General features: G+C 41.2%; 2 protein-coding genes across 2 annotated transcripts; one reads left to right on the top strand and one right to left on the bottom strand.

The window, feature by feature from the left end:
- The first annotated feature begins 1931 nt into the window (after positions 1-1931).
- On the top strand, positions 1932-5265 carry tnnc1a (troponin C type 1a (slow)). Its single transcript, XM_061735807.1, has 6 exons — positions 1932-2076; positions 3319-3349; positions 3478-3624; positions 4145-4259; positions 4781-4917; positions 5016-5265. The coding sequence occupies exons 1-6, from the start codon at positions 2053-2055 to the stop codon at positions 5045-5047; spliced, it is 486 nt and encodes a 161-aa protein (XP_061591791.1). The 5' UTR covers positions 1932-2052; the 3' UTR covers positions 5048-5265.
- A 9253-nt stretch (positions 5266-14518) lies between these two features.
- Positions 14519-19563, bottom strand: LOC133457007 (dual specificity protein phosphatase 7-like). Its single transcript, XM_061735806.1, has 3 exons — positions 18859-19563; positions 17169-17597; positions 14519-15889 (listed from the first exon to the last, which is right to left on the bottom strand). Exons 1-3 carry the CDS (start codon positions 19226-19228, stop codon positions 15588-15590), a joined length of 1101 nt encoding a protein of 366 aa, XP_061591790.1. The 5' UTR covers positions 19229-19563; the 3' UTR covers positions 14519-15587.
- Between the last annotated feature and the right edge of the window lie 1479 nt (positions 19564-21042).

Genomic DNA, 21042 nt, shown 5'->3' with positions numbered 1-21042 from the left:
TAACGCGGAACCATAATTCAGGCTTCATCAGTATGCTCCGAGCCTGCAGCCGTGTGGAACCAGGTGGAGGCTGCACCGAGTGTGTGACATTTAGAAAAATGACACTTTCTTTTCTTCTTCTTAACCTCACCGCCTGTCCTTTTTTTTCCCATAAAAGCACCGACTTGCGCACGTTGCCGGCGTGCGCAGACAAAGACGCGGGGTCTTTGTCAGAAGACCCTTGTCTTTGTCTGCGCACGAGTAGGACATGTATGTTATTCAGCCAGAGCTCATCCTCGCTCCCTCTCCGAGTAGCGGTGTGATGCTTGTAAACTGTGCCAGTCCCCATTAGCATCCCATTATAAACCAGCATGATTACTCGTCACTTGGAATGCCTGCCACAGCATGCTGTGTGTGTGTGTGTGTGTGTGTGTGTGTGTGTGTGTGTGTGTGTGTGTGTGTGTGTGTGTGTGTGTGTGTGTGTGTGTGTGTGTGTGTGTGTGTGTGTGTGTGTGTGTGTGTGTGTGAATCCTGCAGTCAGGTGATTGAGATGGCCTTGTTTCACAAGAACATGAAAGAAGCAGCAGAGTGCTGCGCTGTGTACAATTCAATTTAAATGTGTCTGCAAGTGTTTGCTTTGCTTGACCCAGATTTCTCACCTACCCTGCTATTGATAAATTGGATATCCTGAGGCAGCCTTGTGCAACAATATCGTTTAGTCTACATGTAGTGAACAGCTCCCTCTGCCGACCGTATCTGTGCACATCACCCGAGAGAACAATGTTGAAATCAGCAGTTATTCGAGTAACACATACAGTCTAACCAGATATCCTCCTGCCCTCCAAATGAAATCATCTACCCGAGATAAATGCACATTCATCTGCTGGGAGAGATCATAAGAATTATGGACACCCAGTAAAAAGCAATGTTTTCAATAAGAAAACAGTCAAATCATAAAGCATTTTGTCTTTAGAGCTGTTGGTGGATACATTGATTGTATGTTGTTATTGATTTATTCACTTTTTTTTGGTCTTTGCTGTATGTAAGGTTCTAGTGGTTATAAGTGTTTGTCATTAATGTAGCAGTATCACATATATGTGGACTGAGTTCTCTCCAACCTTGCAAACACTCCTTTACATTCAGTTTTGTTCCCTTTGCTTTCACAGCTGATTTCTCCATTCAGCTCAACATAACTGGAGAGGCTAGACTGCTGTTTCTGGAGCTCACATTGGAGAAAATGTTTCTACTTCAGATAACGTCAGTGCTGTCCTGATATTCTGCAGAATGTATCCTTGCTAAGCCCAGCTTCGTCTTTTGTGCAAGAGAAACGGTCTAAATTACAGTATTTTTGGCTGTATTGACATCCTCAGAACCGATTAATAAAATGCCTCTTTTCATTTTAGAAAATACATTTTAAAATTTGTGTCCCTTCTTTTTGTCATTTTCCCATTATATAAAATTAAAAAGATGCTTGCTGTCTTGCATGCATTGTCAAGGTAGAGATGTTATACTCTGAGGCAGAAGAGATGTAAAACTCAGCGGTGCCACCCCCCACCACCCCACTACCACCTGCACCACCACCAACCTTCTTTCTTTGACAAGCAAAGTCACAGAAAATTCATGTGCATGTTGTTGCAAGTCAGTAGCGTCTCTTACAATTCCGAGTGACTCCACAGAGTTGATATTACCTTTCTCCAGCACTACTTCTACAATGCCTCCATAGAAAGAAAAAAAAACAACCTACAAGCTCAGTGGTGCAGGTCTAGAGGAATGTTGAGTGTCTCTCTGGTCCTCTCTCTTGGAGATTAGGCCTCACCACGCTCTCCCTCCCCCAGCCCCGAACCTCATTCCATTCCAAAGTGTGCCCCCTAAGAGGTTCTGCATTTTTATCTGAGCCTGGTGATTGTGACAGATTGGCTAAATGCACGAGGCTGCTCAGGGAGGGTCGGACAGCGCCAGGCTCTGGCTATAAAACCCCCCCAGGATGAGGCCGGAGTTCTGCCCTGAGCTGGACGGGACCTCCTCCTTCTGTGCCGGGACGCTGTCAGGACAGGCAGCAGACGAGCCTCCACCATGAACGACATCTACAAGGCAGCGGTACGTTCGCTCACTCAGCTCATGAGTTGATGGTGCACAACAAGTTCTTCCTGATGAGATCATTTGGTTTTGTTGGAGGCTAACTAAAACTCTGAAGAGATGTAATCTGGCGTGAGAGTCACTGTGTTCTGTTTTATTCCATAAACCATAATCAGTAACTGCTATAATTTGTGTGAATTTTACAAGTTAGGTCATTTAAATCTATCAGTTTAAGTGGTTATGAAATGAAACGCTGAGACTGTCATCAGCTTGTTCACCTGACATGGCTTGAATGGTTAACAAATCCACGCTGATGTGGTTTGCATCTCCTCCATCACCAAGAGATGTCAACAGAGCCTTAAACACCATAGACGTCTGCAGACCTTCAACCCTGTCGGACCAGCTGGAAGTCGCTCATGAGGTCACTGACATGACGTGTCCCCGTTCAGCACTTGGTTGTTTCATTCACGACTTCAAATGGAGCGGTCCTGCCTCACATGGCTAATTTTGGCCCGCTGCTGTCTGTGCTTTTGAGGTGCCAGAGAATCGCTGCAGGTTTAGATAACGCCACCTCCCCATGACTGCATTCCTACATTATCAGTGAGCCTGAGAGCTGAACGCAGCTTTCTGTCCACCTTTGCCTGAACAACCCACTGGCCATCCTGTCCACTCACAGCCTAAAGGACCGGTGCGGCTGAGACGTTAAAATCACATAGGAATGTATATTACAATTGATTGTTTGAATGGATTTTTTTTCAAATATAAATACTAGAAAAGTGTGTTTATATGAAAGTGACTGCACGTGTGTGTGTTTAACTGAGGGTGGACTACAGGATCATAACTCTTGCATAAGCAGCTGTCTCTTTCTCTCATTCATTGTTGCTCTTTCAGGATTACTGGCCCATTGTTGGATCAGATCCACAGCCATCCCAATTTAAAGGGCTGTGTATTGTCTACTTTATCTGTAGTCCCTGATTCTTCTGTTTATTTTTAACTCTGACTAGGTATCATATACGATGTAAAGGCCTGTGTTTTGTCAGAGATAGCCCAGTGTCTGGGAAAGGTTAACTAAACTGTCAGAGGGAAGTTATTAACACTATATTTCAAGACATCTGATGGAAATGCTACAACAAAAACACATTCTTACATCAATATTTTTGAAGAAGGACTATTTCAAGGCTTATAAGTGTAACTAAATCAATAATAACTTTGAACATGTTTTAAAAAAAGGTTAATTACTGACAACCTTTTACCTTTTAACAGGTCGAACAGCTGACAGACGAACAGAAAAATGGTGTGTAACCAGCTTATTTTGACAATTCTTCTCATGTATCTGCATGTCATGTGGTGCTTTGAGCATGAAGCCTATTTACTGTCGTCAGTTGTATTTTTTTCTTTTTGTGCATTGCTGTGGTGTTGCAGAGTTCAAGGCTGCCTTTGACATCTTCGTGCAAGATGCAGAAGATGGCTGCATCAGCACCAAGGAGCTGGGGAAGGTGATGAGGATGCTTGGGCAGAACCCCACACCCGAGGAGCTGCAGGAGATGATTGACGAGGTGGATGAGGATGGTAAATCAAAACACTGCAGCTTCGCAGTAGAAGATACTGAATCACTTGGCTTTCGTTGACCCCTTTGTGCCCATGGATCAGCCACGCGGTCCTTCGTGCTGGGCAGATCAACGTCAGCCAGACCTTATGATGTTAACATCAAATATTAGTCAAGGCTCTTAAACGCAACGCAACATGTCAGGCTGGATTAGGAGGAAATGTGTGTCTGTGGATGCACAAGCCATCTTCACTTTTTCATGTGATGTACTGAAGAAACACAGAACAGCATTCTGGGTTTGTTTGAGAAATCTTCACATTTTGCAAACAAACTATCTATTTTTTGGACATATGAATATGGCTTTATGGCTTTAAGATGATATCCTGAAAATTAAATAAGGTATGTATGTACAGTAGGCTCTGTGATAGACTGGCGACTGGTCAAGGGTGTAGCCTCTTGTACAGGACTAAACATGTATAGAAAATGGATGGATATATGTAAAGTGGGAGGGAGTGCTGAAGTGAACTGTGTGTGTGTGTTAAGGAAGCGGCACGGTGGACTTTGATGAGTTCTTGGTCATGATGGTGAGATGCATGAAAGATGACAGCAAAGGGAAGTCAGAAGAGGAACTGGCAGAGCTGTTTCGGATGTTTGACAAGTAAGTTTAATGCTCAGGCCTTGTTGCCGCCTACCCCCATCATCCCATTTTAAGATAATTAACATGCTAAGAGCAGTTAACCGGCACATTTTTACTCATTCCACTGTAAAAGTCCTGACAGACATGTCAAAACGTCTTTAACAAGTGGATACTAACATCTGAAAGCGACCACAGTCTAGATATCAAATTGCTCTGCAGTGTAGATCCGGTAAAGTATGCTCCCAATGTGCAATTATGTGTTCTGACAAAATGCCAAGTAGCTCTGCAGAGTACAGCGTACACTTTGCTCTTTAATCCTTTTTGACAGCTCAGAGTATTTCTAACACCCACTAGCATGTAAGTCAGACACCTTGTCTGCACATCAAAGAAGTTGCTTCCTCTTTTTCCCTACGGTGATGGTTCCCAGACACCGCGAAACTCAGACATGATCGTGCACACGTTTCACACAAGGATATCATACGTTTAAAAAAGAAAAAGAAAAGAAACTCAACATGCATTTTACTTTACGTGTGATTGTGCAGAAACACTGATGGTTACATCGACCTGGATGAGCTGAAAACGATGTTGGAATCCACGGGAGAGCCAATCACCGAGGACGACATCGAAGAACTGATGAAAGACGGAGACAAGAACAATGACGGCAGAATCGACTATGATGGTGAGGAGTTTGAATCGCTTCCAGATGATGGAAAAGAAAACTTGATAACGATGTCATACAGTTTTAGGTACATAAACTTGACTTTCTTATTTTTACAGAATTCTTGGAGTTCATGAAAGGAGTAGAGTAACCGTGAACAAGAGATGATCCGGACTGTTATTTATATGTCTCTGTCACTTCACAGCAATCTGTGGAAGAAAAAGGGGGGAAGCTGGGTTGAATGCAGCTGATGGAAACTATGGAACAACTTTTCAGAATTTAGTTTTATATTCTTTCTGAACATTTCTGTATTTTTCTATCATCTCTTGACTCTTGCATGTTGTAAATAAAGGTTGTGACAAACTTTCAGTGCCCTTGTAAACTAAATCTGTGTAAATTTGTCCAAATTGCTTTGCTTATCTCAGGAGGCCAAATATAATTTCTCCTTTAGCTGCGTGAAACATCAGCTCTGTGTTTGTGTTCCAGTTAAATCCCACCTCTGAGGTCCCACAGCCACTTTTAGCTGATGTTATTTATCTAAGCAGAAAATGTACACAAATAAGAACGTATGAGCCAAGGCAGCTTTATACGGAGCTCCAGCAGAAAAAAAAATTACTTTTAACACAATGCTCTCTTTCTGAATGTCTAAAACACCCTAAGGAGTTTTTTTAATGTCTGTGTCATCTTTTTGCTTGTGTGGAATGTCTGCACATGTAATAAACATGATGCATTCATCGGTGGAGTGTCTTAATACGGATGAAACTTCATCTTTGTATTAATAGTAGGAAAGCAGCTGTTATTGATGAGAGGCATGCTGTTTTGTCCTCCAGTGCTTTTGTTGTTTTTCCAGCTTGCACGCTGGAGTCACAAGAGTTGTTTTGTGGAACAAGTAACAATTATCTTACTATCTCTTTCCTATTTTGCCCAGATGGGCTTCAGACTTTACAGGCCGATCACATGCTTGCCCCTCTGCTCTGCTGTTCACGGAGCAAATAAACAAGCCTGAAACATTACTGTTGATCCTTCAAAACAAGACATTACTTGTTTCAACCCGAACTGCATCCTGTAAATTTTGATTCATCTGTGTAATTTGGACTCTGTAGTGGCTCTTGTCTGCAGTATGTGAACTATTCACTTGGTTGTATCCTGTTACAAACTCTGTTGAGACAGGAGCTATTTATGTCTAATCATGTTAGTGCCCATGTTAGGGGATCAGCGATGCCCGTTGACAATCAGATGCTTTTGACAACAAAGAGATAACAATTCTATTGTTGGAACAGCTTTAATTCTCCCGGAAATGTTTGCACCATACATGAGGATTATTGGAGGTGTACTTTATCTCATCAACACTCATTTTACTTTTCAAAAAGAGAACATTTTTCTACGCTTTACATTTTATTGAAACATTTACAAGGATTCTGGAATCCATCTCATAGCACAGTTCAGTGCTGGAGTGAGGATGTTTCTTAAAAGGCCTTCAAGGGGCCACATTTCTCACACAAGCATTTGTCTGTCATCCTTGCACGCAATCATTTTCTTTTGGTAAGGGTGTAGAAATGTTACTTGCTCTGCCACATTATGTTCAAATAAAACATGTAAATAGAAAGAGTTTTTTTTATCAATTTTAGATTATTATATATTGTGCTTAGAGAAAATACTTTCACACATACAGTCTTGGAGCAACTAAAGCAGATGTTTTTTTGATTTATTGTTTGTCAAACTCCGGCTGAGTGACAGCAGCTCGGCAGATGACGACCACCATGGGTTTGTGTTGTCCGTAGTTCTTCCTTTTGAACAGTATTCAAACATTGTTCTTCATCTTTATTGACAGTGGACATTCTTATTTGGCACATTAGTTCCACTAAGTCTTTGAGCATACATCTGCAACCACCTATAACCTGATCATTGATTTTTGGTTAAGGACAGGCAAGTGGCCAGATAGGGGCACTTCAGGAACCACTTCCACCCTTAGAACCGCCTCTGAAATCGTTTCATAAAAGCATCATTTTGACGCAGAAGCTACAGAATCAACGGACGCGGGGAGTCGTGCAGTTCTCACTTCGGCCACTAGATGTCAGCCAGGCGACATGGAGGCATCTGTTAGCTCGGCTCCGCTGCAGCGAGCTCAAGATGACAGTATTAAGCCTGAATTATGGTTCTGCGTTAAATCGACGCAGGGCTTACGCCGTAGGGTACGGCGTAGCCTACGCACTGTACGGTGCGCGTCCCGCATACCCTACGCCGTAGGCACTGCGTTGGTGTAACGCGGAACCATAAATCAGCTTTACAGTATTACACTGCACTCTTTCAAAAGAAAAATTGTTCACTAAACTATTTGAAGTGACGCACATCAAAAATCCAGTTGTTTGAAATAAGCTGGCAACCACACAATAAAACAGATAACTGTCAAATAAAAAAAATGATTTAAAAAAATAATAATGAAACAATAGTATTAGCTAATGTCAGTATTTCAAACATGTATTTGAATTTAAAGATTTTTTTTAAAACTTTTTTATAATATTGTAATTTGAAGTGGGTTTGAGTGTGTTTTGTGTGAGGATGTGACGTCAGTGGCCTGACTGATGACACTATCTGGCCCTCCCTCCTCCCTTGTGTATCTTACTCCTTCCCCAAGGGTTTCTGGTAGCTCCATCCTGCTCCCACTGTTAAACATTACTCATGGGCTTGAAAACCCCAAGCTACAGTGAACCACAACCGCTCCTGCAAAGTCTGATAAATATAGTTTGACAAACTCCAAGTGTGCTATCTACAGTTGCTTGCAGCACAGCAAAACTACAAAAAGTAAAATGAGGGAAATAAAATAAATGAAAATATGAGTTGACATGATGTGCTTGTTTTTCTCACCCAGATTAGACTGCCCTACTGGCCGAGCTCTTTACAAGCTCTGAACCGGCGACTTGAGCGTGGAGCGGGATGAGTAGTGCACTCGCTGCCATCAATGGGAGGGCTGGGCATCAGCAGAGCTGAGTGTGAATGAATCTGGGGTGTGGTGCACTTGCAGCAAGCTGGGTGGAGAAGTGATTTGGTTACGTAAGACTCGATGACTCATGCCTGCTGTTATTAACCCACACAGTTCTGAGCCACCTTTGCTATTGTGGATTTCAGGGCTTTTGTGTGCAGCACAGACCCTCTGTAACATCCAATACTGGCAAAGGAGATTCAAGCTCCAGAGAGAGGGGATCTTGATAGGTGACAATAACCTATAAATATGTTTTAACTGCCTTCATCTAAGCTTTGATCTGCTGGTGTAGAAAAACTGGTTGTTCCACTGAGGAAGAATGTGTCAGGCAGATATAGAGCTCTTAGAAAGCACTTACAGAAACTCACGGCCGCACTGTTTTTATTGATTTTTAAATCATTTATTTAAACCCCTCAGATTACACGAGGGCTACGATGCAGCATGAAACTGTCCTACAACCACACTACTGAGCTATGTCAACAGTTTGATGTTTTCATAACCTTTTCCAAGCTCAGAATGATTTATGGATGTGTAAAACCCCCCACAAGAGCGAGGAATACCCACACATGATTTAGAGTTCGGAAGGCATTAACTACTCATGCCATCTTTCATACGCCCACACACTCAGACCTTGTTTGAAGCCAGCAGGCTTTTGGGTTTAGAGGATTCCTGTTTTTCTTGCTTCTCCACTTCACATAGACTTGGAAGTCGTCCAATGCTAAATATTACAGATTAGTCTAGAAATGTCTCATGTTACTCACCATTCTCAATGGAAGGAGAAATAAATGAACAGCAGCTCCCTAATTCTCTGGACGCACTGGAGCTTGTTACTCCTTCAGATGTCAGGTGGCAGGGATTTTTATATTTGATGCTCTGTACTAATAATAGTCCGGCCTCTGTTTCAAAAGGCACACAATAAAAGCAATCTAAAGGCTGGGGTTTTTCATCATCATCTGCTAGTGACACCCACTTTGAAATTCTCACTATATCTGATCGGGTTCTTAAATAATAGAAATTTAGGATGGTTGTCTGCTTTAGGAGAGCAAATGGGAGGTTGTTAATGTTGCCATAAATACACAATGAGGAAGTGGAGCACTTTAGACAAAGAGAGTGGAAGCACTGCACATCAAACTGAAACAGACAGAATATTGTATCATGACGCTCCATCCCACTTCTGCTGCTGAGAACACTGAAGTACTGTTCGGGGACGGCCCCGCCATAAAGGCCCACACAACTGCGGGACTACGAGACACAGAATTCTCAAATTCCACAGAAACTATTCATTGATTCACATGAATAACAGCAATTGTTTTGCTTAATGCATCACTGAGGGGGTTTATCTATTTTTACCAGTATTAAAAGGGAAATTTTTAGCCATGCCTATGAAATGCTGGACCAACTACTCATTGTGTACACGAGCAGATGTATCAACATGAGAATACTACTGTAAGCTACATATTTTCTAGTTCTGCATTAAAATGAAAAGATATTAAGAGTTTATCATTCCATATAATTAGATTACAATCGTCTACACCACTGTTTGCTATATTACCATTTAATTAAGGTGGACGAATCATCTAATGTTGTGGTTATGGAAATCAATGATTAATTCAATATCTTTGCACCATATAAACTAATCACACATTTATACTCCTTAAAGGAGCTGGGTATCTGTTGGCAGAAGGTTCATCAAAGCCAAGAAAGTTGGTATTCAGAGTAAAGCTAGTATAAAGTAAATTAGATTTGATGGACTAAAATGTATGTCTAAGAAATCAAAAGAAGAAATTAAGAGAAACATATCCCTTGGTCAGTATTCATAGAGTTCACAGGGGTTCAAACTCATTTTCATTTCAGGCCAGATCAAGATCATGAATGACCGCAAAGGGCTGATTGTGGCAATACTTAAGGTTGCTGCATGATGGAGGGCAGCTGCTTCGATTAGACAATTATGACTTTTAATCTCTAGAGGCCACATAAATAGTTATGGCGGGCCAGATTTTGCGTGCGGGCCTTGAGTTCGACACATGTGGAGCTATGGGTCTTTTCTATGTTCACTTGGTCCTCAAAACCATTTTTCTTTAATCTGGATTTGGTCAGACCCTCAAGATTTCTATCAAACCTCATTTCTACTGAACCTTCCACTGCAGATTCATTCTTTGGCTGGTGAGATAAGATCTGTTGCAGGACATCCATATTAAAGGTTTAAAAAAAAAACCTTTCTAAAACTTAAAGCAGCACTATGTAACTTTTCCACCTTAATATCATATTTCCAGAGTCATTGTGATGGTACATCAACTTCCAACAGGTTTAATGACACCTCTGTCATGGTCTGAGGGGTCTGTATCGCCTTCACTGGTACTATGTAACTTTGAGGTGGATGGTAGGAACCCTGCCACACTATTGGTAAAGCACTACCGCTTTTGTCCAAAGGAGCCGCCAAACTCAACAAAAGCTGAAAGTTACGTTGTGCTGCTTTCATTTAATTTGTTTGTAAAATTTCAAAATATCCAGTAAAGCAGTGGTAGGCTACCTTTCCTATTCCCACAATTAAAGCCGTCTAATGGGCACACATCTGGTGGTTTAATGCATGGGCTCAGTTTACCAGCAGATTCTGTCATCCTTTTCTTTAAAACTTCACTGCAGGGCGAAAGCTTCCTCGAGTTTGTTTGAAAGCTTTTAGTGAACTAATGTAGCTGATCTGTGATACTGGACAGTTCTGTAAAAAATTCTGGATTCACATTCATTTGGAAAATTCTTTTAAGGTTTTTAGTTAGTTTTTTTATTGTTTTTCACATCAGTGACAAGTTTGTGCTATTGTAATCATGTTTGATTGAAAATTTTCATTTTTTTCTTTGAACGCAGCAATACGCGCTTGACTGATCAAACATATTGCCAGTGAATGGCTACAGATGCCAAATAGTGAATAAAATTACTCTGTGTCAACCGTTTCTATGCAGAAGAGTTTATTCCAGGCGCAGCTCTGCACCGCTGAGCTGTTACTGCAGGGAACGGTGGAGGTCCAGTCTGAACTTCTATGGCACACTTTTGATGTGGTAGTTAAGTTAAGGGGAGGATATAAAGCCAAGACTTTGATTTCAATCACCAAAACAATCATTTTTATTTCGGGAGGGCCAGATAGAGATGGTCGAGGGGCTTTGTGGGTCAACGTTTGATTTCTCAACTTCTGAAGAAAATAGGAACATGAAATAAAATCATTTGAAACCTTAATCATACTTTTTAAAGTGTCTTTTACTTTTTAAGAATCACTGTATGCAAATGTTTATAAAATATTGTGATAGTTTGTGTATCTTGAAAATACTTATGTGACTGTGCGTGTACTGTTCCTTTAAAGAAACACTTACATTGCATCAGGTCTGAATGGGTTAAGAGATACTTAGAGATTCCTCTTTCAATGCTCTGACGTAACAGACTCGACCCGCGGTACTGACTCAGTACTGTAAGGAACATATGGTCTTGTGTGAATGGCATACCATATAACATTCCCAGCATGCCCTTCTGTGTAGCTACAGCTTGATGGTCGTTACAGTTCAGGAAAACATGACAGAAGGAGCACCTTTTATTCTGTGTTGGGTCTTGCAGAAAACAAGTAGTTTTCCTTTCATTCACTCTGGCACGGATTAAATTGCAAACAAACATCACTTTGTTCTTGTGCTTGGTGAGCTACTGTACATGACCGGATGGTGAAATTGGCCACAAAACGAGAGACTTCTGGTGATAACAGATGGCTGCCTCGGCCTGCCACGAGGATTCCATGTGGCTCTGCTTTACACATGACCCAGTATTCTTGTTGCCAAAACTCACACTTTTGCTATGCCTCGGAGAACAGACATGCCTTTCAGAGAAGATTGAAGTGTCACAAGAAGTCTGTTTTGAAGAGATAGTGTATCTGTTGTAGGTTCCTGACGTGATTAAATTCTTCCTGTTAGATGGCTTGAAAGTTTATAGTTATCGCCTCAGTAATATAACCGGCAGCATTTGACATATTTGTCTTAAAACAGCTTGAGCTTATGTTATTAACCTTCACAGAGTGGTGACACCCAGTTAAGCTTTGCTAAATCTTTAAATTAGCATTTCCTTTCTACATTTGTGAGAGCCAGTCTGACTTTGCACCATATCTTGTTTCCTTATACAAATGAGGAAGTAAGAAAAACATGCTTGAATATGCGATTCAAGACTTCTGTGAATCCACTGGCAGTCCCCATAAAACAGGGGGTGAAACCCCTGGTTTGATAACACATACCATCCCAATACAGTCACACTTGGCACCGTGAAAGCCTGTTAAAGGCTCTGTCCATGTTTATATGCATCGCAGTGACAATCGGAAGAAAACATATATTCATTCATTTTTTTTCCTTCGTCATTGCTATGAACTTAGCTTTGTCTAAATGTTGAAAGGATGGAGATGTCCATTTGTAGCTCAGAGGACAGCGCAGCATCCATGATGTCATCCCCGGCTCAATGTCATGATGTCAAAGTCACCATACAGCCAAATACTGAGATTAGGATTATTCTCTACGGTCCTAAACATCTGCTGCACGCAGACAGATAGAGAGCACCGGGAGCAGAAAACCCTGCAGTTAAGATGGCCGTAATTCACACGGGATCGCTTTTGAAGCACCATGCCCCACTGTGTACACGATAATAGTGAAATAGCGGACTGTTAGGAGTATTAAGAGTAAGCAAATTGGAGCTAAATATAAAGATTTGAGTCGGAACAAAAAGAAAGCCCTCCCTGTTGATGTGCATCAGAAGCAGCTGTGAAGTGACTGCCGGTTGTGCAGTATGATCAGTATTTGTTCTTATGACCACAGCAGGTGTGAACCAGCCCTGACTGGCTTCTGCTCGGCCTCAACACCACACACACCCAAACATATCACGAGCATGCTGGCAAACAGGGACATGCCTCCCCCCACCCATCCATCCTCATCAGTCTCATCTCAAACACATCTGCTTCTCCAACACTGATTGCTGAGTAAGCACAGCTTTAACCTCTGCTTCCTTCCAGGAGTGAACACAACAGGACAGAAACACCCCCACCCCCACCTCCACCTCCACCCCAGTGCCACTCCCACCCCATTTATGTATCACACACAACGCAGATTAACCGCAGGGCAATTAAGAGTTCACATGCACAGTTGTTTTCATTTTTCTAGAAATAGAAATAATTGTCCTTTGTTGCAAGCTTCACTTAAAAAGTTTTGTTCCACTTCTCAACATGCTCGCTTGAGCACAATATCCTTTCCTTTTAATTTTCTCAAATAGCTTTGTGATAGAAAAAAAAAGCACCGGCTGTTCCCGATGTCACACATAACTTTGAAGCTGTAAAACAAACTGACTTGAACACACACACAGCTTATTTTTAACTCCAAGGTGTGACGTTCAGCAGAAAATATTTGGCAACAGAAAGATGTGGATGACTCTTCCCACAGATGTACAATAACTTTACATTCATAAGAAGATTAGCTATGTTATATATGCTATAGAAGTGCAATAAACAGAGGTTTTTGTAAGTTTATAATGATATATGATCATTATTTGCTCTTGTACATCGCTACCTTTTATACGGTAGGTGTGACGGTTCCATGACTGATGCTTCACTCCATCACCTCCCTTTCACCGGAGCTACTCGTTGTCTTATTGTGGGCGTCTTTCCAGGCCTAATCACAAGGTTGGCCCGCAGGTATGCGGCCTGTCAGGTCCGGTCTTGTTGGGAAACCCATCATTCAGCAGCTTCACAACTGCGAGGTGTTACCAGGCAAGTCTTTTCATGCTGCTCTCAAAGATGTAGGTTTTACTTTTAGCAAAAGTCTCACTCATCCCAGGCCCGAAGCTGGAGCTGAGAGTGTGAATGTAGCGCTGAAGTCATCAAGTAAGGTGAGTTATAAAATAAAACATAAAACAATAGGTCATTGTGTTTGCTGCATCTTCCTTCCATACAAGGTTAAAACATATATATTGACAGAATATGAAGGTAACTGTGCCTGGAATGGGCCAAAGAAAGCACACGTCTTCCATAAATTAACTAACCTGGATATATTAGTCCTTGGTTATGATAGTTCATGAAAAGAGAAGGCTAAGTGATTTTAGAATGTTTCTACTTCCATTAAGACATCGTTACTCAATAGCAGGATGAAGAGACTTTTCCATCTCTTCTTAAGAACACTTCCAATTGTTTTTTCAATATACCTTTAAACCAAAATATAAAACAAAATATTCAACACACTTCTGTGCAACACCGATTTCACAGTAAAACGTTATCATCCCTCAAGCTGTCTGGTTTCTGTGGTAGAATAACTGCTGTGTCATCTTCCTCTTCCTCCAAACCCTGTTTGAGTGACTGCATGCGGGTGTGTCTGCTCTGTTATTGACAGATCGGGCCTTGTCACTTGTCTTTGTTGTCAGAGAGCCCCCGAGAGACAGGAAGCCAGGCGTCCAAGCGGACAGAAAACAGACATCTGACCACACCTACAGCAGCGACAGTACAATCTGATTACTTGCAACTCTCATGGCGCTCTTTGGTTATGACTCAACAGCCCAACTGCTTTTGCTTTGTTTCCTTTTTTATAAATTCTTCTGTGGACTTTCAATAAAAAAGCTTCAGTCTAAACAAAGGCAAACATGTTCAAGTAAAAATATACAATATATTTGCTGTATAAACTTGCACACAATGCCTTGTGTGCCATGCACAAGGCCCCAGATATATATCACTTCCATCTCCTTCATGATTTACAGAAAGTGTCTCCCCAAAACAACCACATTTTATGTACATTTTTACAAACACACCAAACAGAACAGCCCTTGGGTGCATTTTAAGAGGCCAAGATGACATACAGATGCCTTGTGTATGAAAAAAAATCCCTGAAAACGTCTCTTGTTGAGGTAAGAACATGCGTTTCAAATTCACTTCCTTTTCATTTTCTCTCACACATGAAACTCATTCATTTGTTCTGAGACGAGACTGGCAACAGAGAACAGCTAATTACAAGTCATGTTTCCCGTAACAATGTACCACAGAAGCAGTAGCTGCAGGCTGGACAAGTGTCAGGATAAAAAAATAATGTGAACATCCATTCATTTCTACCATGAAAACGTACACGTCTCTCTCTTTTCACTCGTAAAAAGTAATTCCTTAACAGTTTCCTTCAACATGGTACGTGACATTAGCTGACTTTTTTTTTTTTTTTTAATCAAGGAATGGCCAAGGCTTTTGGAACAATAGGCATCGACACAAAGGTAACAAAGGAGTTCCTTTGTAGAGGATATCTTAAGCAAATGTAATTATAAGCAATATAATGCACTGGAGGGCATCTGCCCCATAAAACATTCAGATTGGTAAAATATAACAGAGAAATACATGAACATCCATTTTACAGCTGGTGAATAACAAGGAACAGTCATATAACAATAGAAAAGTTATGAAATGTCCTGCTATAGTGACTGTACATGGCCTTTCATTAATGCCATGTGTGGTGGAGGGCAAACATCTCCCTCATGGTCGTATTAAGGCATCGAGTCTGGAGCTTGTTCTCTGCATACGGGTACTGCTCTTTTAAAAGATGGACGTAGTTCCTTTTGGTGCATGAACACTGTAACCAACTTACTGCTTGTGTCAGCAAGTCAGGCTCAGAAAACCCTACGAGACACCACAGGAAACAACAGCAGAAATAAAAAAAAGCTGCGCTGCCGTTCCTCATGTTGACTCCAGCTGAAAGACGTTGTGATTGGTTGGCGTGGTGAAGAAGAGCTGCTCTTCACTCGTGGAGCGGTTATCGCAGGGAGTGTGCCGCCCCAGCGTCCTTTCAAAGTCCAAGAGCTGACCCATGAAGTTGAAGTTGGGTGAAATGTTGGATTTCTTCTTCTTGACGAAGTCGTACGCCTCGTTTAGAGAGAGGTTGAGTCTCTGCATCAGGTAGGCCACGGTGACCGTGACCGAGCGGCTGATGCCGGCCAGGCAGTGGACGAGGACACCACACCGCTTTGATCGAGCCTCGTCTGGGGGTAAAAAGACACACTAGGGTCAGCAGGAGTGTACTGGAGGTGTAACCGGTTTCAAAATCACACCTTTCATTACAGTGTTCAGTGTGATTCTGACTGAACTCTTCAACTGACAAGAAGCTAATTCATCCACTTCTAAACCTGTAATCAAGCACGTCAGATCTGAGGTAGAAGTCACTTCCTCTGAACCTACAAAGAACTTAGTTCACGATGCAAAACACCAAAAACCACCAAATAAACAAGTGAATAGCTGTGGTTTCAGATGCAGTCACGAGCCAGAATCAAAAATAAAACTGAAACCTTGTGCTGACATCTAATTGTTTTCCAGGTTTTTGTATTGTTGCATTTTTATTTACTGATTTCTACAGCAAATCATTGATATTGTTGTCCGTCAGCTAGGGCTGGGCGATATATCGAGATTTTAATATATATCGATATATTTTCAAACGCGATATGGTACAAGACAATATCGTTTATATCGATTTAAAAAAGTTTTTTTTTTTTGTTTTTTTTTTACATTTTTTTTTTTTAAATGATTTTGATATAGCTTATTTTGTGACAAATTGACTTGAATGTTTTATTTGAGATTTGCACAAATGTTTTATTTGCACAACTGTCAACCTCAGTGGAAAAGTCTGCCTGTTACTGTCTACATTGTATTAATTGCAGTGTATTTTAATTTAATTGTTATGCAGGAAAGGGATATTTGTTTTATTTTATTCAAGAAGCATTTTTATTCTATATATGCAGGCAGTTTATTATTATAAATTATTATGTTTATTATTTCATTTGTTTTATACATTTTGATATTGTGCAGACCTCTGTTAACAAAGGTACCTGTGTGACATTTGGCACGAGGCTTTGTATTAAAACTGACTGTTTTTTTAAGGGTTTGCCTCAGAAAAAAATGAAGCTAACAGAGATGCTATGCTATAATGCTTTGGGGGAAACCCTAATTATGGCACAGAAAAAATATCGAGATATATATCGAGTATCGCCATTCAGCTAGAAAATATCGAGATATGACTTTTGGTCCATATCGCCCAGCTAATCGTCAGCTAATATCAGTCGCTGTTAAGTTTCCACACGTCTCAAAGGTGCATTTCCTGATTATTAAGTTGTTATTAAAAATGCTTTAATAATCAATTATTATTTTTTTACTTTAGTCTCAAAGCTGAAATAGAAAGAGATTTCCGCCCTCTCGGCCTTAGTAAGTACACATTTACATGACAATCTAACAAGTGAAAAGTGGATATGTCAAGCCAGACTCACTCACCGATAAATGATATGGCCTCTGGAAAGAACTGGGACAGGTTCTGGCTCCAGTGGTCCGAGATGGGGATCTGTTTATACCTGAAGCGGCTGTCGTGTTCAAACATGTTGGGCAGATTGGGCGTGACATTTAGGATGTACTTGATGTTGTACTGGCCCAACACATCCAGGTTGGTGGAGTCCTTAGCACAGCCCAGGTAAAGGTAGGGCAGGATCTGGACAGGGAAGTCGGGCTGGTTACCGGGAAGGGGGCTCTCCTCCGGCTCTGTGGCGCTGCCGGGCTCCCGATCCGACTCCCCGTCGGAACAGTCGGAGCTGATCTGGAGGTTTCTGAGGCCCAGAACGGACATGGGTGGAGAGGAGCTGGGGCAGGAGCTGTCCAGGAGGGTCTCACATCTCTCCGGATACTCTGTGTGGAACTTTACAAAACCACCTGGACAAGAGCCAAGACACTAGTTCATCAACAAATCCCATCTACAGTTTTAACAAGCGTTGTATAAATTGTTTATATTAATGCTTATGGCAAAAAAAACTGTCTCAGATGTTGACGTTTGATTGTAAGACCCCCCAAAACAGATCTTTCTTGACATGCATGTCTGCTCCTGTTGGAGCAAAACATGCAGCAGCCATTTTGGAATTTTAATTGAGAATGTCAGTAGTGACACAAACTTTGTTTTTTTTTTCACCACTTTAGCAGCCTTCCCATGACACAAAAAGGGATGTGAACCTACTAATAAGCTTGGACAGTGAATAAAAGTGCTATCAGGCTTTACCTTTAACAACTAGAAATTGAAATTGTAACTTTAAAATGCATATCCCGTGAGAGGTTTCGCCTCTATAAAAATTTGAGTTATATCACCTTCATATGAAAAAGGAAGCCAAACGTGCTGTGAGTGCGCCTAAGGTTGCCACCTTTCAGAAATAGAAATAAGGGACGCCCTGATTTCAGCAGCGCAGGAGCCAAAAAAAAAAAGCCCCAAAACTTCTAAACTGAATAAAAATGTGTTTATTTTATATGAAAAAACTAAATGCTTTGATTTAAAGTTTAAAGTGCTTTAATAGCATTGAACTTTCATGACTGTAGAGACAGCCAACCATACTAGCAACTGAAATATCCTCCTATGCTATGTATGTCCACATCAGCCCAGATGTATAATATAGCCTACAGGTGAACAATATGGTGTAAAAGTTAATTTATTTCAATAATTCAACTAGAATATGGTGTAAAAGTTAATTTATTTCAATAATTCAACTAGAATATGGTGTAAAAGTTCATTTGTTTCAATAATTCAACTAGAATATGGTGTAAAAGTTAATTTATTTCAATAATTCAACTAGAATATGGTGTAAAAGTTAATTTATTTCAATAATTCAACTAGAATATGGGGTAAAGGTTCATTTATTTCAATAATTCAACTAGAATATGGTGTAAAAGTTAATGAAAATACGGTACAAGTCGTGTCCCGTATTAGTTCAATACGGGAAGCAACATTTTTTTCTCAAATAAAGGACAATTCCGTATTTTACGGGACGGGTGGCAACCCCTAAGTGCGCCACAACTTTTACTTTGCGTCAACTGTGCCAATTACGCGCATTTTAGAGAACAACTGGCTTCATCACAAAGACTCAACTCTCATGCAACATTTCACTAAGTTTATTAGACAACATTGACAGGTGGGGAAAACGCAGTTTACCTTCCAGATAGTAGGCTTTGCAGCCGTCCTGCCAGAGTTTGTGCAGCAGCAGGAACAGCAGGGAGGACGCGGCGCTGCCGTCCTGCCAGCCCGCACCGCTCTCGTCGTACAGCACCACCGTGTCCGTCTGGCAGCGCCGCGCGAACTTCTCCTTGTCCTCGTGTTTGGGGATGATAGTCTGGATGGGTATGTTGCCCTTCTTGAACCTGCGGAGCATGAGCCCCGTCATGGCCAGGCTGATGGCGGTGTGGACGTGCGAGGACTCGTACAGGTCGTGCGGTCTGCAGTCCAGCAGCAGCAGCGACGCGCCTCCGGACTGCAGCTCCGCCCGCAGCCATTCCACGCTCTTACTCGGCCTCACGTTAGACATGATGTCGCTCTCACTATCATGCTACACGCACGCAAAAACACTCAATCCATCAGGCGAGATCGGATCAATAGATAAATAAATAAAAACGCGTTAGAAAAATGCGTGTGCGTTGAGCGAGGAGAGATGTCCCTCTTTTCCTCCTCTCTCCTTCCATCAGGCAGCGACTCTGATCTGTCCCGCGGATCCCCACAGTTACTGGACACCGAGTTTACTCCTCGATTTACCGCCGGGAAGCTTGGCATGAACTCGGGCAGCTCCACATCGTACTAGGGTCCAACGTGTAGGCTCCAGTTTCACCATTCCGATGCATGAAAGGCTTTTTTTTTTCCTTCTCTAAGTTGATAGAAGAGCAACTCAAGAGGGAGGAGTTTCTTTCTTACGATTTAAAGTCACAGTAGAAATATCTCCAAAGTTTGGTGAGTCTGAATGAAGTCATTTAGAAAAAAAATCCCTGTAAGACCCATTACATGTTTGTGGCAGATTTACACTTAGACTTTTAAAGGCACATTTACACATGTCGGTGACGCTCTAGAACTTGTATTATTTTATGAAGTTGACCAATCACAGCCGCTGGTGCTTTGCCAGGGTATTAACAGAGGTGGACAGAATACTGGACCCCAGTACTTGAGTAAGAGTACAAATACTACTGGTTAAAATTTACTCCGTTACAAGTAAAAGTAGCTCCGTCAAAATATTACTCGAGTAAGAGTAGAAAAGTACTTGCTTTTAAAGGTACTTAAGTATCCAAAAGTAAATGCTTTTAAATTTACTTTAAGTAAAAGTAAGAGTAAGAGTAAGAGTAAATTTCAAAGCAGAGAGGTAGTTCTGCTTCGGCAGACACAATAAACATTTGAAAATTAATGTCTGTGGTTTGTCTGTGCCCTCGTTTTTTACTCGGTCGAACTCAAACATTGAGTTAAGATACTGCCAAGGATTTTGTGAAAGTCCCTGCTCCGAGTCCGGCTCATTATCAGACTCAGACGACTCAGTGGATTGTCTTTCTTCTCCTGACGCAGGCGTAGCCATTGTTGCGGCTCTGTCTTGACAAACGCAGGCTACTTTGGTGGTATCGTTTTGAGGAGACTTGACGTATTTCCGCTTTACGTACATCCCAGTGGAGAGCGTGCACTGTGATAGGTCTCCTCCTTTGACAAAAACAGCTTGTGTCCAATAGGATTTTAGGGAAGAAGAAAAAAGAGCAGAACTGAAAGTAACGAGTACTTCTCAGCCTTCCTAGAAATTTACTCGAGTAAAAGTAAAAATATTTGTCTTGGAAATGTATTCAAGTAAGAGTAGTACCAAAGAAATCTAATACTCAAGTAAAGTACAAATCCTCTGGATATGTACTTAAGTACAGTACTCAAGTAAATTTACTCAGTTACTGTCCACCACTGGGTATTAACACCCTTGGCTTTTACAGGATAAGTTATGCACTGAGGATGACCATTTCCACCAGTAACAGCCCAGTAGGGGTGTAACGATACACTAATCTCACGATACGGTACGATACACGATAATGAGGTCACAGTAACGATACAATATTATAGCAGTATTTTTTTAACAACCTTGAATGAGGAACATATGACTGAAAAAAAGGTCTTTTATTTGAAAGACACAAAATACAAAACAATGCTGTGTTTGCCCTATTGTTACAGTTTGTAATGCTTTATAACCGTTTAAGTTTTAAAGAGAAAGCCAGGCCAACCATTTTCCACAAACTGAACTAAAAGTAAATGTCAGGTTTGCATTATGCATCTTCAGTTTCATACAAGTACAAATATTTTGCCACAAACTGAATAGTTTCTCTCATTTCT

The sequence above is a fragment of the Cololabis saira genome, chromosome 12, assembly GCF_033807715.1.
Source record: "Cololabis saira isolate AMF1-May2022 chromosome 12, fColSai1.1, whole genome shotgun sequence".
Classification (NCBI taxonomy): domain Eukaryota; kingdom Metazoa; phylum Chordata; class Actinopteri; order Beloniformes; family Belonidae; genus Cololabis; species Cololabis saira.
The sequence above is the reverse complement of the archived record's forward strand: the minus strand, read 5'-3'. Positions and strand labels throughout refer to the sequence as shown.

Coding starts and splice junctions, on each gene's coding strand:
- tnnc1a (XM_061735807.1), top strand. CDS start 2,053: ATGAACGACATCTACAAGGCAGCG. Junction 3,625..4,144: donor TGACGAGGTGGATGAGGATG/GTAAATCAAAAC, acceptor GTGTGTGTTAAG/GAAGCGGCACGGTGGACTTT. Junction 4,918..5,015: donor CGGCAGAATCGACTATGATG/GTGAGGAGTTTG, acceptor TTATTTTTACAG/AATTCTTGGAGTTCATGAAA.
- LOC133457007 (XM_061735806.1), bottom strand. CDS start 19,228: ATGTCTAACGTGAGGCCGAGTAAGAGCGTGGAATGGCTGCGGGCGGAG. Junction 17,598..18,858: donor CAAAGCCTACTATCTGGAAG/GTAAACTGCGTT, acceptor GCTCTTGTCCAG/GTGGTTTTGTAAAGTTCCAC. Junction 15,890..17,168: donor AGAGGCCATATCATTTATCG/GTGAGTGAGTCT, acceptor TTTTACCCCCAG/ACGAGGCTCGATCAAAGCGG.